The following is an 18,199-nucleotide window of genomic DNA, read 5'->3' on the forward strand; positions in this document are numbered from 1 at the left end:
CTAAAATTTGAAAGCTTAAGGATTTGTTTTGTCTACAGTAAAATCAAATGCATTGTTTTGCTGTGCACTGTTTTACTTGAATAATATGATGCTGTAATATTTGTTCTTAAAGGTTTTTGTACTTCCATCAAACCCAGTTCCAATATTAACAGATTTTGTAATTGGCTTCTTGCAGGAGATTTGCACTTCGAAGACCTGTAGCATTTGTTCAGCCACAAAGGAATTCCAATAGACGATCCTGTAAGTCAGTAGACTTGGTAATTATTAAAAAGGTTTTTTTTTTGCTCTCATACATCAGTGAAGAAACCTCAGATGTTTCCATCTCATAAATTAACCCAGTTTATTTCTCCCCTTCAAAAGCAACATACTGCAGATGTTGGAAATTTGAAATAAAAACAGAAAATGATGAAAGTTCTGAGCTGGTCAGGCAGCATCTGCGGAGAAAGAAACAGAGTTAACTGGCCATTTTTTTCACGGAGTCATGGAGACTCCACGGGCCTTTAGAAAAGGCAACAGGACCTAAATCCAGAAGTCCCGGCCCCATTTGCAACAAATCCCATTTTCACTGTTAGGGGAAAGGCGGGGAGGCATGGCTCACATGAAAGAAACCGAAACTCAGCAGGGCCATTTGAACTCACAGACCCCATTTTTGCTGTAGTAAGGGCCTCACCCTGCAGTGTGGGAGCCATGAAATTATGGAGGAGACATAAATGCATGTGAAGGGTGGATAAGGTCTGTAAAACTGTTGAGCCATCAAGTTTTTTTTAATTCTTTTTAAAATAAAAAAAACAGCCTGCCTGTGTCAGTGAGAGTTGAATGAAATCTGTTCTAGCAATTACAAAGCTGTTTGGTGACATTACTATCATTAATGACTATCATTAATGTCTATCATTATATCATTATTAATGGTTGGCTGCGTTCCACAACCTACAATTATCTCAGCAGGGGGCTTGTAAGTTCATAGTTTGGTGGACAACTCAAAGAGATTATTAAAGGATTAGCTGTTTTTGATGTGGGGTTATGAATACAAAACTTCTTGTTTTGATAAGGAATAAAGTATTTGAGGGGCTTTTAAAGTTTTGAATGGGCTTTCAATAATGGGAGTGTTCATTTATAATAGTAAAAGCTGTAATAGATATTTATATCTATATTTCATCTCAACATGGCCCATGGTTGTTACTGGGTGAGTTGGCGTGGAGGATGTAAGGACAAAGGATGGGTTGGGAAGCATGAGTTGGCATTAAGTTAACATGGCAAGCTCTAAGGGGCCATGGGGGTGATGAGGGACATGTGTTGGCGTGGATGGAGGTATGATGAGTGTGAGAGGTGTAGGCTAGAAGGCCTAACGTTTAACAAAATAATTGGGACAAAGTCCCAGACAACCAAGGCAAGCCTTTTAAACAGCCCACCTCGGCACTCAGCTGCCCTTGTGGCCATCTCCAATCTGCACCTGGGGGTGACAGATCTGATTCCGTCCCCACCCACCATCATGAAATGAAAATAGTGCCTTTCAGGACACTTTCTCCCAAGGCACATGTGCCAAGCTGGAAAATTTCCCAACTCATGCTATCTGTCTCTGGAGCAAAAACCTGGCCTAACATGTCAAGTCAAAAACCTGATGCAAGGGGTAGGATTGTCCCAGATTTGCACAAAGTGCGGTAGCAGGCAGGAAAAAAGTCATTTTACCTGCTGGCCGCAATGGCGGGTGTTCATGCCGTAACGTCCTATTCCCACTTCATTAATTATGCAGGCACAGAAAACGCCATCTTGCTGGTGTGAGACCTACGATTTGGCCGCCACCCTGTTACCTCGCTGCTTCCTCACACAGGGTGCCATATTTAAACTGCAGCTGCACCCACACTTCTCAATGCTTACAGCCCAGGACTTCTCCGGTGAAGACATGGCCCCAAAAGCCAAGAAAAATGCAGCCTCCCAATTCAGTGACACACCCCTAGGGCACCCTCTGGACATGGTGGAGGCCCACCACGATGTCCTCTTCCCCCGTTTTGTCCGTGGGAGGCCCATCAGTCTCACCACTCCAGCTTGGGAGGCGGTGGCTAAGGTGGTCAATGCCAATGCACACCAGAGGTCTGCCATCCATTGCAGAAAACAGATGAATGATCTAATTCTGGCCGCCTGGGTAAGGCAACCATCTTATCACTCTGAATTCTCACACTCACAAGGCCATCACACATTCACTGGTGTCTCACTCACTGCCCGCTCAAGGGACATCACCACTCACTCTCTCTCTCACACCATTACATCTCCATCTGGCCTCTTCTCCTCTAGAGACTGCTTCCTCAGCCCTCACCACCTTGAGGCAACTTGCAAAGACAGCATGTGCCCTCTGGATACCCCCCTTCCCAAATACAGCCTCGCCCCTTATCTGAGGCCACTTCTCCCCTTCCCCAAGCAAGACCTAGCCCTGCAGCTGTTGAAAAGCCACCCTGCCTTATGGCTAGTCTGGTAGGTAGAGACCTGCCCATGAGCCCCCCTAAAAGTGGTGCTGCCTGCGAAGCCTGGCACTGATGACCACAAGTACTGCTGGAAGCAAGGTAGGCAAACAAACCTCAAAGTCCGAACTAAGTGCAGCTCAATAGGTGCACCTTACTTGTGTACAGTTGTGAAACATGTTGGTGTGCAATCACGCCAGTGTGCCCAGGTGATCCAACGTGGGGGGATGATTCCGGTGAACAAGGCTTATAATAAGATGCTAAAGTATTGAAATTAGGTTCCTGATGTACGGTGGCGGGAAATGCACCCTGCCATTCATGGGCGGAGTGGGTGATCGCAAACTGGTTCCACGACAGCATGAAACCAATTTTTGGCCTTCTCAGCATATTGTCCACTCCCCAGCCCGCCTGCCATGCGCCCAACGCCAGCAGGGCCTGAAAATCCCAGCCAACGTTTTTGACCTGAAACATTAACTCTGATCACTCTCCGCAAATGTCGCCTAACTGGCTGTATATTTCCAGCATTTCTGTTTTTATTTCTGTTCTTTCTTTCCCCACTACTACCACCCCCCTGCCCCCCAACCATCTTATCCTATGTCAGCCTGGAGGATATGGACTAGAGATTCTGTCTCATGCCACTGCAAGATTTAACAGATTCAATCAGAATGAAAATGCTTAATGTCAGGCTGAAGCGGTTCTGAGAATGGTGAAGCTTCACAGCTGGGTCAAAGCTTTTTTAAATGGTAGACAAGACTGAGGCTCATCCAGTTGGGAGTTCCCTGCCCAACCAAGCAGAGCTTTTGGGCTGTTTCTTCATTTGCAGTTCTTAGAACAAACTTAAGTATATTCTTATCATAATTTCACATGATGATTTTTGGTGTATTCCAAATTTCCTTGTGTTTATCATGCTGCCAGGTAGATTTTCACTGAGTTCAACTAATAGCATTTTACCAGTTTGTAAGCAGTTAGGAATTTCAGCCTTCACAGCAACGGAAATAAACTGGATTTCTTGACCATTGTTTGGGATATTCTTGCGTGACATGAAAAATTGGGCAACTTTGTGCCAAATGATGTGCTCCCTTAAGTTTTTCGTTTAAGCAGCTGGATTGCCATGCTCTGAAGTATGCATTTTCTGTGAATGAATTAAAAACAGCTCCCTGTACCTTTGGCTGCACCAGACATCTTTGGCTATTATAGCACTAGGCATGAATTGTAAACTGACATTGTAAGGTTCTCTACATCTTGGATAGCTTTAAGTATTTTTTTCATTTTGATTCAACTTTTGATTTGTGGAATTGAGACCACATGAACAGGAGGAAGTTTTTAACTGCATCCAAATGTTGTTCATTTGAACAAGATGTAACCTAGTTTAACCGGCAGGTTTTGTCTCTCAACTGGGGTACCACATTCAGTTGCATTTGAACTTGAACAGAGACAAAAGAAAGAATGCATTGTTAATGGTACCAATTTTGAAAAGGCTAAAAGTTTAAAAATAATCTAAGCCATGTATTTGCAAGCAATTTTACATCTTGCAGTTATGAACTTTGTCTGTAGTGGCAATTTCTTGCAGCCATTTCTCTTAATCATTTACCCAATTAACTTGAATGCTATAAACATACAAATAATTTAAAAGTAGTAGTTTTGTTGCACCTTGTATATAAAATTGAGACCCTTAGTGTAAGATAAGGGATGAGAGTTTCAGAAGTGCACACATCTCATTACAGCAGTTTAGAGCAATGTGGTGTTTACAGGAAAAATTACAGTAATTCATAAAATATAAACAGTGTAATATTTTCCCTTGATCTGTTCACAAGATCTAGGACATAAGAAAAAACTAGTGTCAGGATAATGGAGTAGCTTTTCTGCTTTGGGCGTACTAAGGAAATTGTGCCCAAAATAAGCTTGAAATCTCACTGATTAGGTTACAGTTCAAGCTTACAATGGAATACATTTGCAAACGAAAAATCTTCCCTGAGCTGGTGCAATTGATAGAATTATCAACATCCTGGGCGGTTACCATTGACCAGAAACTGAACTGGACTAGCCATAAAAGTACTGTAGCTACAAGTGCAGGTCAGAGGCTAGGAATCGTGCAATGAGTAATTCACCTCCTGACTCCCCAAGGCCTGTTCACCATCTACAAGGCACAAGAGAGGAGTATGATGGAATACTCCCCACCTGCCTGGATGAGAATAGCTCCCGCAACACTCAAGAAGCTTGAGACCATCCAGGATAAAGTAGCCCGCTTGATTGATTGGCACCACAACCACAAACCCTTACTCCCTCCACTACCGACGCACAGTAGCAGCAGTGTGTATCATCTACAAGATGCACTGCAGGAATTCACCAAGGCTCCTTCGACTGCACCTTCCAAACCCACAACCACTACCACCTAGAAGGGCAAGGGCAGCAGGTAGATGGGAACACCGCCACCTGGAAGTTCCCCTCCAAGCCACTCACCACCCTGACTTGGAAATATATCACCGTTCCTTCACTGTCACTGTCAAAATCCTGGAACTCCCTTCCTACAGCACTGTGGGTGTACCTACACCACATGGACTGCAGCGGTTCAAGAAGGCAGCTCACCACCGCCTTCCCAAGTGCAACTAGGGATGGGAAATAAATGCTGGCCCAGCCAGCGAAGCCCACATCCCATGAATGAATTTTTATAAGTGTTTCTTTTTCTCCCTTTCAATTAAAAATTATTCCTTGATGTATTTGAGAGTGGTAACCGAATGCAATATTATTATTACTGTTAAAAAAAAATTAATTCTTTTACAGGATGTAGGTGTCACCGGCTAGGCCAGCATTTGTTGCCTATCCTTAATTGCTCTTGGGAAGGTAGTGGTGAGCCGCCTCCTTAAACCACTGCATTCCATGTGGTGTCGGTACACTCACAGTTGGTCACCAAAAATAATGATTTTTGGTGAGGGTTCCACCTATGTGTGTGTCAGCTGTGGCTCAGTTGCTAGCACTTTTGCCTCTGAATCACAAGGTTCTGGGTTCAAGTCCCAGACAAGGAGTTGAACATAAATAAAAATCAAGCCTGACACTCCAGTGCAGTACTCAGAAACCACAGCACTGTCAGAGGTGCCATATTTTGGATAAGACATTAATCCAAGGCACCATCTGCCTGCTCAGGTGGATGTAAAAGATCCTATGGCACTATTTTGAAGAATAGTAGGGAAATTATCCCTGGTGTCCTGGCCAATATTTATCCCTCAATCAACATCACAAAACAACAGAATATCTGGCCATTATCACTTTGTTTGTGGGAGTTTGCTGAGCACATTTTGGCTTCTACGTTTTCAACAGTGACTGCACTTCAAAAAGTACTTCATTGGCTGTAAAGCGCTTTCAGACACCTGGTGGTCGTGAAAAGCGCTATATAAATGCACTTCTTTTTTTCCCTTGTGAGAAACCTGATATTAAAATCACAGGAAATGACTTTAAAAACTCTATACTAAATCAGTTGCTAGCTTCATGGCTATGCCAAAGTCAGTTTCTTAGAAGATTAAACATTTTTAATATGCAAAGATTTTAAAATGTGCCTATTAGTATCTGTGCACCTAAGAGAATGAAGAATCATCCCTAACCAGCACATTCAACAGATTGCTCATGGTTGTGGGCAGGTCCCAATACAGGTGGATTGAATCTTAAACCAGCATAAAACATCATGGAAAACACAGCCCTAAGTGGTTTAGGGCACAAGACATTTGTATTTAGAATTCCTCGATCTTTTGTGCTGGTTTGATCAATATAGTAATACGGGAGAGATGGTGGCAAAATGGCATGTCACTGGATGATTAATCACAGAAGCCACAGCTAATGCTATGGGGACGTGGGTTCAAATCCCGCCATGGCAGCTGGTGGAATTTAAATTACATTAATAGATCAGAATATGAAGCTATTCTCAGTAACAGCGGCCATGAAACCAGCATCGATTGTTGTAAAAACCCATCTGGTTCATTAATGTCCTTTAGGGAAGGAAATCTGCCATCCTTACCTACATGTGTCTCCAGATCCACATCAATGTGGTTGACTCTTAACTGTCCTCTGAAATGGCCTAGCAAACCACTCAGTTGAAGGGCAATTAGAGATGGAAAGCAAATGCTGGCCTTGTCAGTGATGCCCAGATTCCATGAAAGAATAAAGGAAAAAAAAAGCCCAGATTGCACTGATACTATTAGCGTGAATGAGTGGAAACTGTCTCCCAATATTCAGATGGGAAACTAGAGATAGTTATTGTAACACTAAACTTCAATTTTGTGGGAGAAACATTTATCCTTTTGTGTAATAAAACTAATGCCTTGAGGTTTTAAAACGATAATATATAGTTAAAAATAGTTTGGCTGGCTCAGTAATATATATGAAGATAAAAGTGGTTGCATTCCAAAGCATATTTGAATCTCTAAGTTTATGATTTGATTTATTGCAAAAGTTGAAAATAAGCTACCTAAAGTTGTTCTTAAAAATTTTTATGGGAATTTCAAGTGTGTTTTAAAAAGAAACAATTCAGCAATCTAGAATTCCATTTAGACAGAATGTTGACCACAAATATTTTGCATGTGTAGATGGAGATGTGTACCAAAATTAGTGTGCTTTTACCTTGCTGATAGTTATAAAAAGGCAAAACCTCTTTTTCTTTCTCCCCTCCCTTTTTGTTGGCTGTTCTAAGATGAGGAAACTCTTGAGAGTGGTAGGTTAATTTTTGCTGCCTATTTAAAACAACATTACAGTAATTTTAATCATTTTACTTCCAGCCATTTTAATTTTGTACTTTTGAATTCTTTTCTGCTTCTCAGAGGAATTTGAAGGTATTTGTACTTGGTTTCAGTTCTGTAGTCAAATACATTTGTCATGTAATAATTTAAAATTATACTAATATAATGCTAAACTGCTTTAGCAATTGCTACTTTTTCCCTGTGTTGAAAATATAGAACCCAAAGATTATGAAGAGTGCATATGAGATGTATTGTTTGATATTTTTGTATTCTGTAATTAACATTTTATACATTTATAGCTCAATGCATTTGACTGCCTCTATTCATTATCTTTAACAGTTTTGAATTAATTCTATTCTTTGTTCATTGGGTTTCTGCTGAGAAACATGCTGAAATGGAAAGTTAAAGGACAATAATATGCAAATGCCATTTTGTAACATATGGCACATAATTTCACTCATTGCTCTGCCTTTAAGAGAAAGAACCTCTGGCTTTGTGATTTGGATCTTAATTGATATTCCTGCAAGATAGTCTACTTTCACACATCAAATCAAATTTACAAGAATATTGTTGGTAAGAGTGCAAGAATGATACATAAGTGGATGCTGAAACATTGTCTATTTCATACCTATGATTCAATGTAGATTTTGAAGCTGTGTCAGTTGTCTCTAGATGTGATCCCAGATTGCTCCAGATGGGAAAATTTTAAAATGAGACATTGTGCCTCATCGAAAGTAAATTTGGATGCACAAGCCAAGAGATTTGTTATATACTCAGCAGAATTGCAATGACCTGTGCTTTAGCACGGATCAGAAGCCGGTCTATCAGTGCAAGTTCTGAAAGAGAAGATAAATAATTAAGTAGATTGTGCTGGATTCAGTGTGCTCTTTCATTTTTGTGAATGAGGTTCAAGTGCGTACTTGTATTGTCAATACTTAGATGTTTGATGGCTTGCTGCTCATCATGAAATTTTATCTGGTTGTACTCTTGGGAGGAGAATATGATCTTACCCATCTAATTGATATAATAGCATCAAAGGAAGATGACCCTTAAAAAGGAAATAAAGTAATATCAGTGATATCTTTTGTGCATTTTTATACAATTGAATTCTTCTTAATTCAATTTTATGTTTCTGTGTCTACAAAGTTAAAGACACTTGTGTATACATATTCAGTTATGCATGTTACTACCAGCCCAAAGGATTCATGTGTCAGTGCAGCCTATGCATAGTTGTTAAATATCTTGCTGGCATTGTATTGTTCTGGAGCAGTACAGTAGAATTGTAGAAGTTTATAGCACAACAAAAGGTCACCAGCTCTTCATCAGCAGAATATAAAACTGCTCACACTGCAACACTTTCTCTCCATAACCCTGTATTTTCTTCTGTTTTAAACAGTCCCTGTGATACTCCCTGTGATGAAGTACTTCATGCTGCAGCAAACTATAGCACGAGGAAGTATTATCTAACCTGTATCCTATTCTCTTATCACCTTTTATCACTGGTTGCCCAGCCAGATGAAATTGGTTTTGAGGAGAAATAGGGAAAAAAAACTTTAATTATTAAAAAAAACCTTTTATATTAACATACCTTCTGCTCTGGATTTAGTTTCAGTATCTCGGGTTCCTTCCCATAACAATGGTTTATCATCCTGGTGAACCATCCCAGTGAATCTATGCTTTAATACACTTTCTATAATATGGCAGCTCAAAACTACTCGAAGCATTATAACCTGTGGCCGAATCATTGCCTTCTACAGATTTATTATATCCTCTTTGCTCTCGTAACCTATGCTTTTGTTTGGAAAATGCAAAATGCTGCTGGCTTTTTATGACTTTTATCTAATTGCATTTGGATTTTCAGGAGTTGGTGTATTTTAACCTCCAGGTTTCTCTATTTGTTTAACACTCTTTAGCATCATTTCATGTATTTTATACTCCCATGCCTTGTTCTGCCTCCTAAAAGCCATGGTCTTGCATTTCTGAAAATGAGATTGCATCTGCCAATTGTTTGTTCTTTCCACTAACTTGTCCATGTCCCCCTTCCTGTTTGCCGAAGCCCCTTCTTTTGTACTATAAGCAAAGTTCGATATCAGACTGGCAAGGGCATCTGCATCTAGTACAAAAATGAATGTTGTGTTGACGATAGAATTATGCATCTTCCAACCCTTTTCCAATCCCAGCAACAGCCATTTATTCTAACTCTGCCCTGTCTGACAACTAACCTTCTATCCATGATGCTACATTGCTTCTTAACCAGAAGTCTCGCAAAATGCTTATTAACCACCTTTTGAAAATCCAGGTACTTGACAATTGTGGCATTTCCTTTCTCATGTTAACTGGTTACTTGAAAAAAGGCTGTTCAATTTGTCAGACACACCTGCTTTTAACAAATTCATGCCGGCTGTTTTGAGTGCTTACAAATTTTTCTTCGCATTGTGTATTCTAAGAATTTCCCTACGTTTTATGTCAGAATCTCAATTGCAATTAGTTTGCTGAACAGCGGAAGATAGTCAACAATCTCCTTTACAAATCAAATTGTAACACGACAGTTTCAGTCCTTCTAATTGCAAATGTGTTGATTTAGACTTTGGAACTAGTTACTTCGTAATCCAGACCTTGAGCATTGCTGAAAAGAGAGACATGCTGTTGAAGCTTTTCGTATTGCCCTCATCAGGACAGATGCAAGAATAGCAAATTTCAAAGGAAGTAGCAATTTATACTGCATGAGAAAAGGGTGCTAATTGGTTGGCCAGTCAGTCGGCTGAGGTGTTGCCATAGAGAATGCAGCAGGGAGCTATTCTTTCCCATGCTTTTGTTAACAGTTAGTATGCTAACACAATTAAAGGATGCTTAACCTGGGGAATATGTAGTTGTTCATATGTTGCGATAATTGTTTGGTAACACTTCTTAAAAGGAATATAAATAAGTCTGCATAAAATGAAGAGTATTATTGAACTGATTTTTAATTCCGGTTGTGAGCATTTACATTTATGTGACTGTGACAAATGTTGTTCTGCAAGTTATGTGGCAGTTCCTTTCAGAAGATCACTGGGTGTCTAAGTGATACTAAAGCGTTCGTGACCAATTTACATTGATGATTTAGCAGCACCCATGATGAATTTAAAGCAAATTTGTAAGCACACTTTGGAGCCAAAAATATATACTCTGTCCCTCCAAGCTTTGTTTCCTCTGCTTTATGCAAGATGTACTTAGAGGCTATGAATACTTAGCAACAACCCTTGAGTGCTGACTGACCTTTTGTAGTTTTAATCATACCTTTTCTCTTATGTAATTTTTTTTAAAAAGCAATATATTATTAATTTGTTGATGTCCTGTGACATGAAGTCAAGGCTAACTTTGTCTTTAGGTGAAATGACATTAGAGGGTAGGTGCTAATTGTGTGTAGATGTTAATCAGTACCCATTTTAAAATACATTTTTTCTTTATTTTTATATTACTAATGACAAATTTCTTTGCATTTTTAATGAAAATTGCCTATGAAAACTTGTCATGTAATGACAGCCCTGCCCCCCTCCACCCCCACTCCCAGTGGTGGTATTGTAGCATCTCTACTGGCAAGATGATGCAGTTACCTCAAGACAACTTTACATAGGTAGTTTCTGTTATAAATGTGGACATTGGAGTTTAAAGTATAAAAGGTTGACAAAAGTTTTCACAGCACTAGAAGTTTTTAAGCAATAGAAATTTAACAAAAACAAAATTGCAGGTATAACAAAAAACCCTCTAGAAATTAGAATGACCTGGTAACTACAATGAGAGTTCATTGATAATTGTCTGGAAAACCCGGAGTCAAAATGCAGCCTAACACTCTGTTTATAGTTGTATTCCTGATAAAAGATTGTGTGCCTGTGGGGAGACAGCAAATGGGGGAATAGCAACTAAATGTTTTGACTAAAAAGATCAGTAGATCTTTTACATTGTCTTGGAATAAGCTTTAACTATGATATTTTGTTTCAATGTTGAAATCATTCATAAGTCAAAGTGGTATCTTTTTAAATAAGTATGTTTTATAAAACTAATTTTGATATTGACTTTAATTGAAGTGCTATGACATGAGCCTGTTCTTTTCCTTTTCTTCCTCTTAAAAACATGTTTAACAGTTGAAAACTCGGAGCTGCAAGGCAGTGTAGTGCTTGGTTATTTGGAGGCAGCTTACCTTAATGGTTGCATTGTATCTGCAATTGTGGCTGAGCCTCTTAACTGTTCTGCTTCTTTTCCTGGCCTTTGTTGATTGTGATTATATCCTTTCTCCAGAAGATGCTGAATATGGTGACCTTGTCAGTGGACTCTATATAGGTGAGCAATAGACACAGCGCATGCTAATCCTTTGTTTCTTCACTTCCTTTCTTTATTTTCATTTTTTTCTCCATAGCTGTGCATAAAAATTACAGATTTGTTTTGACTCATTCTGCTATTTAGTTTGTCTGAGTGTTAAATAATGTCTCTTGTAAGTTGTAGCTAAATTTCTCGATTTGCATTTTTTCCTCCAAACAACACCAGAACATCTGAGCCCGGAAGTCAAGCGCTGCCTTTGAAAGTTCAAATTCAAGCCCATTATAGTCATGACAGCAATGTGTTATAAGCACATGCAGTTGTACTAAACTTCTCGCTTCTTGTTGCTATAGTTGCGCAATTGATATTGATCTTTTAAATGAGAAGTTGTCAAAGAAATAAAATCAAAATTAGTGGAATTAAATGAGTCCTGAATGTCCAATTATAGTTACTCTTTGATCTCCAAGAAAGGGCAGAGAGAGAAGAACATGAGACATTGGGGTAGAAATTCATCCTGGGCATTAGCGAAAAATTGATAAGTCAACAGCCCATTTCACACTCAGCATGATTTTCCTTTCCATTCTACTTCATTGTGTAAATAGGGCTGCCTATTTTTCTGTCAATCATTTTATGCTGCTGCCCCAGGCAAAGTTTCTACTCCATTATGGGTGAGTTACCTTATTTCTTAATGACATGTAATACCATAAGCAAAAGGAAATACTGTGGATTCTGGAAATCTGAAAGCAGAAAGTGCTGGCAAACATTCAGCAGGTCAGACAGCATCTGTAGATGGAGACACTGCCTGATCTGACTGTTTTCCAGCATTTCCTGTTTTTATTTATAATGCCATGGAAGGGGAGGCGGTGGTGTAGTCGTATTGTCACTGGACTGGCATTCAGACACCCAGGGTAACGCTCTGGGGACCACAGTTCAAAACCCCCCACAGCTGTGGTGACTTTTCAATAAAAATCTGGGATAGAAAGTCTAATGATGACCATTGTCGATTGTTGTAAAAACTAATGTCCTTTAGGAAAGGAAATCTCCTGTCCTTATCTGGTCTAGCCGATATGTGACTCCAGACCCACAGCAATGTGGTTGACTCTTAAATGCCCTCTGACCAAGGGCAGTTTGGGATAGGCAATAAATGCTGACCCAGCCAGCGACTCCCACATCCCATGAATGAATAAAATAAATAACAATGTTGGCATTCAAATATTATCATTTCCTGAAAAAGGAAGAGGATGATGAGACTCTTCGGGATTAGCTTATTGTTCACAATCTGTATAAATTATTTGGTTGTAGGAACCAAATATGTTGATGACACAAAACTAGATGGGAATCTAATTTGTGAGGAGGATGCAAGAAGGCTTCAAGGCCACTTGGACAGGCTAAGTGAATGAGCAAGAACATGGCAGATTTAATATTGTATGAATAAGTGTGAAATTATCCACTTTGGTAGAAAAAAACAGAAGTATTTTTTAAATGATGAGTGGTTGGAAAGTGTTGATGTCCAACTGGACCGGGGTGTCCTAGCAGTAAAAGCTAGCATGCAGGCGCAGCAAGCAATTAGAAAGGTAAACGCATCTTAGCCTTCATCACAAAGGGATTTGAGTGCAGGAGTAAAGATGTCTTGTTGCAACAAGTCTTATAGAGCCTTGGTGAGACCACACCTGGAGTATTGTGTACAGTTTTGGTCTCCTTTCCTAAGGAACCTTTAACCTTTTCAATCACAGCACTGTCTCAGTTTAGTGAACATAGATATAACTCAGAGATAAAAACAAAAAGCTAAAAGCTACTGCGGATGCTGGAAATCCAAAACAAAAACAGAATTACCTGGAAAAACTCAGCAGGTCTGGCAGCATCGGTGGAGAAGAAATCAGTTAACGTTTCGAGTCTTCAAGGGTCATGAAGACTCGAAACGTTAACTGATTTCTTCTCCACCGATGCTGCCAGACCGGCTGAGTTTTTCCAGGTAATTCTGTTTTTGTTATAGATATAACTCAGGTTGCCTCATTTCATGATGAACTATGAAGAGGGCAACACCATTTTTACTCACCTTCTAAAGTTCTCCTATGTGATGACTGTCACTTTAAGATCAGTAGGGGCCACATGGTTTGTTCAACCAATGTGTGACTAGCGAGGGGGAATAAATTCTACGGAGGGGTTTCCTAGGTAAAAATGGCTGTATGAGGGGCTGGCTAGGTATAAGCAGCCACGGAAACTCTCGTGTAAATAAAGTTTGTTTTGTTTGACTAAGAAGCCTACCAGAGCGTGTTTCTACATCTCCTTTATTTATGTGACTTATAAAGGCTTCCAAAACATGGTGGCATCCATGAAAATTGCAGAAGTTTTGAAATGCCTACTTCCAGAATGATGTCAGCAACTTCTAAAAAGGCATGTGTGGGGTTCCCGACCACCCCATTCCTGCACTGCCAAAAATAGCCGGAAATGGAAATTGGGGTGGGACTTTCGGATCCATGCTTCGACTGCCATTTTTTTCTCCAGCCTCCATGTGGTCCCAAATTTGGACTGCAAGATCCAGCCCTGGTATTTGGATATATGTTTTACACATAGTCTTGCTGCAAGTGTCATAAAAACACCAGTTGAACCAGTTAGGCAGTTGATTCCATTCAGTTTATACCACTAATAGAAGAAATACTATGATCTCAAGTCATTTAAAAATTAATTCCTTTTTATAGAAGTGGCCATTCTTTGTAAAGAACAGGAGAACCATGTATGGAGAATATCTATTCTTTCTGTATAAACAAATTAATTTGAGTAACATGAGTTAGAAGCTGATTTGGAAGGTAAAGTTAACAATATATTAAATAATAGCTCCAAATTTAAAAAAATCTCTGACTTGAACCTTCGATGTTTTTAAATGCAGAAGCATCACATTATTATATAATATCAGTTTTGCAGGATCTTGGAGAAAATTACATCTGTACTGGCCAATGTGCATTATCTAGCTTTATTCATTAAGTAACAAACACTAGTTTTGTAGAGCTCTTTCTGCAAGATGTTATGATGTAGCAGATGATGTGTGCCAGGTGGACCAAATCCACAAGGGAAGCTTGGTTTCACTGTCACAATGGTTTTGCAATTTGTATTTGTTACGAGAAAATGTGTGCACTGAATTTAGAAGTAATGAGTCCACCAAGATCTTTAGAGATTTACAAAATTAAATTAAAATATTAACAAAATAAAAGTTTTCAAGCACATACGTAAGAGTACAATTACTTACCACTATAACAGAATCCTATAATTCCTAATTGACCTGACTCCCAGTTACACACCCTCTTTAAGGCAATAGCCCAAAATAGATTTTAGATTTAAAACAAAATCAACAAGTTAACACAATACCCACTTGACAGTGGAATTCCAATTGGCTTCCCCACCTTCAGTTATTTTACATAGCCTTCATGAAGCTTACAGCCATTTGTGCTATTTCACATACTCCTGTCAGATCTTACATGGCCCTCTCCTCATATAACCCTTCATTCTCCTTTATATATGTTTCTTTCTCTTTAATATGTAAATTCTGTTGTTCCGTATGTCTTTGAAACTGTATCTTCTTCATAATATAAAACTTTCACGTTGCCAATATTGTCAGTAACCTTCGGGAAAAATAAACACACTCCTTAGTCTTGCTTATCCTGCTAGTTGTAAACAAACTAACATGGCTTTGAAATCCAAACAATTCCTTCATTTATCTAAAAAATGCAAATTCCCTTCACACCTTACATGCTAAGCCAGCATCCATGTTTATTCATTAGCATATCAAGCACATTTCTACACCGAGCTTCTTTTAATGATTTCAAGCTTGCCGTCTACTTGATCCCAAGTGTAATTAAATCACACAGACAGAACCACCTATACTTACATCCATCAACCTACTTTACAATAAACCCAAAAAATTATTATACTTTTGTCACAAAGCGCAGATAACTTTCAGCCCCAGAACAAGAACTCTGACAACTTCTCCAAAGTTCCCCTCTAATCACTATGTTTTGGACATAAGCAGTAATCATTATCTGTTCTGTTAACCGCAATGAAATAGAATAAAAATTCATGATGTTCTGAAACGATAGAAAGATTTCATGTTTCATACCACTGTACATATCCCAGCAAATCACTATACAAACCAGTTATAATGAATATACTGACTTAATACAGTAGTAGACTATAGACAGTAAGGTGAAGAGGAGCATGTTTTCATTGCTTCGCAATGCTTGTAAAGGGTGTATGCTACTTGGTCACACTAAGAACATCACAGTAACAAAGTTGAGGATGAATTTCCAGCTTTATTTTTTCATAAATTTACTCAACATAATTAATATTCGAGAGGAGGAATTCTGTCACAGGTAAAATCCTCAAGGTGGGAAAGCTGGCTGAAAGTTATCCTTGAAATCATAAGTGCAGGATAGCAATCTGCATTGCACAAATGAGGGCTTTTGAATCTGTTGCTTGGTGGAGAAGATGAGCGTAGCTTAACATGGGAGGCCCTTTGTTAATAAACTGCAGGGCAGAAGTGAGACCCTCAGCACAGAATCATGGTAGTGTTGGTAAATAAAGTGGTGAAAGCTAGGATGCTCAAAATGGGTGGGAACAGAATTTCCTTTTTTTTAAAACTAATTGTTTCATGGAGCTCTTCCACATTCAGACATTTAATGGTTCAAAAGTGACACTTAGTTCTAACCATGAAGTGTGACTTATCATAGCCCCAGATCTACTGGAATTACAAGTAACCCCTGAATAAGCATCGGTTTAAAATGTTTCTGCTAGGCTGTGCTTTTTTTTTGTTTTCACACAGATTCGGCCAAACCAGTGCAAAAAATTGTGGAATTTCAAGCGCAAATTACATGCAGTCCAAATCCAGCTTTTGCAATGTTTCACACTAACTTGGAAAAGTGCTGAGCTCCAGAATCTAACCCACCCTCAAATTGAATTAATCATCATGGCAAGTTTCCACTTATTGCACCTATTTGTGGGTCTTCAAGGAGGCCCTTGAATCTAAGCTTTTTTTTTTAAGGTGCAAGCACACTATGTTAAAAAGCTTTTAAGTTTTTAATTTAGTAAGGACTATACCCTGATGTAACTAGCAAATGGTTCTATATAATTTTCAAAAGTAACTTTACCTTATTTAAAATCAGATTCCCTGGAGGTAGTGGACTAGGCACTTTCATTAAAATGCTTATATTTTTGTGACAAACCCATTTTCAACAGTAGTAATAAAACTGCGCCAGGTTACCACTCTGAAATATAGGTAGAAATTTTTTTGATGCAAATTTTATATTAAATTAATACATTTAATTGTGGCTGTTCATGGAAGATTTTACGTTCTGCAATATGCAGATGAGTCTCTGTGGAAACTTGGAAGGGAAAAACGCTTCTGAAAGCCAACAAAATTTTGAGTGCAATTTGCACCTTGATCATCGATTGCATCTTTAGCAGAAACTCTTGGCTTCTCCACTGACATTCTGGTTTATTAACTGTGGAGTTTGACTGAAATGTAATGACTCCTGGGTTCCAAAACATTTTTTATCCAGTAATATCCAACAGTTATGTTTTGTTGATTGTAGTCAGGTGTTTATGTGAACTTGAGGTATAATAATATCTTGAAATGGATTTCAGCGTTTTGCTTTGTGCAAGCAGCTTTCAATATATTTTCTGTTCTGTACATATGCTACAATATTTTGTCATTTCAAGTAATGGGGAATGAGTTCAGTAGTAGACTGGCTTTGATACTGGGCTAGAAGTCCCACTTTTCTATCCCAGTCAGCTCACAATTGAATTCGGTATGTCTGATTATTATCTCCGAAAATTTACCATGACAACAGCCAGATTAATGTAGAAACCTAACTGGTTAACTTTTGGCCCAGACTGTATGGTCAGCATCAAAGGAACATTCACCACGTTTACAGCTGCCCACAGACTTTTTGCAGACTTTTGAGTGGCAACTTCTTGTTCTCGGGTGCAAGATCCAGCGCGTTGTGTTTGGTAGAGGTTCTGTGGCCTGTGTGAGCAGTGCGAGCAACAGCATCTTTTCAAACAACCGCATTGGAGAATTCTGTCTGAGATATGAAGGGCTAAATTTTTCTACCAAATGTTCAGGACCAAAAAGAGTCCCAAGCCCGCATATGTCATCAGCATACCCTCCGGCTTAGGGAAGTAGCATCCTAATTGACCACTTAGACGCTCGCCACCCTATTAAGGACAGCAAGTGGACTCCCAATGTTGCAGGCCCAATCAGAGGCCAGAATTAAAGGGCCCAAAACCGGTATGGCTGTCTTCATGTTGGAGGAGAAACCCCTGCTTACGGTTGAGGCTCTGGCCTTTCACACTGTGTGTTGTGGCCATTCCAATGTCGGTAAAATTTCTGGCGCAAAATGGCTCCTACGTGTAGCTTTCATTGGATTGATTGGTTGTCCTTCTCTGTGGAATGGGCAGCTGACCCAGTGTACAGTCCACCCCAGGAAAGTTTCCTGGAGATGGAGTGCATCGGGCAAACCCCCAACACAGTTCCCCCTCCCCCAGCCCCCTCAACACCTTGAACGTCATCTTTGTGGAGCCAGGAAAGTCGAGCTTGAAGAGCCCAAACCAAAAAGTATGAATTAAGACAGAGAGATATGAGAGACAAAGGAAAAAATAATAGCTTTTTTAAATTTTAATTTCTTTTTAAATCTCCGACAATAAATTGGCAGTAACTAAGACTTAACACTCAATTAA

General features: G+C 39.3%; 1 protein-coding gene across 5 annotated transcripts in view; it reads left to right on the forward strand.

The window, feature by feature from the left end:
- The window catches only part of mpp7a (MAGUK p55 scaffold protein 7a), a 524,619-nt gene that overhangs the window by 396,426 nt on the left and 109,994 nt on the right, over positions 1–18,199 (forward strand). For all 5 annotated transcript variants that reach the window (XM_078537871.1, XM_078537888.1, XM_078537875.1 and 2 more), the window contains one exon: positions 176–240. In XM_078537871.1, the coding sequence (XP_078393997.1) occupies positions 176–240 (65 nt within the window). The remainder of the gene's footprint in view (positions 1–175; positions 241–18,199) is intronic.

This window comes from Cetorhinus maximus, chromosome 3, assembly GCF_964194155.1.
Source record: "Cetorhinus maximus chromosome 3, sCetMax3.hap1.1, whole genome shotgun sequence".
In the NCBI taxonomy this organism is placed as follows: Eukaryota; Metazoa; Chordata; class Chondrichthyes; order Lamniformes; family Cetorhinidae; genus Cetorhinus; species Cetorhinus maximus.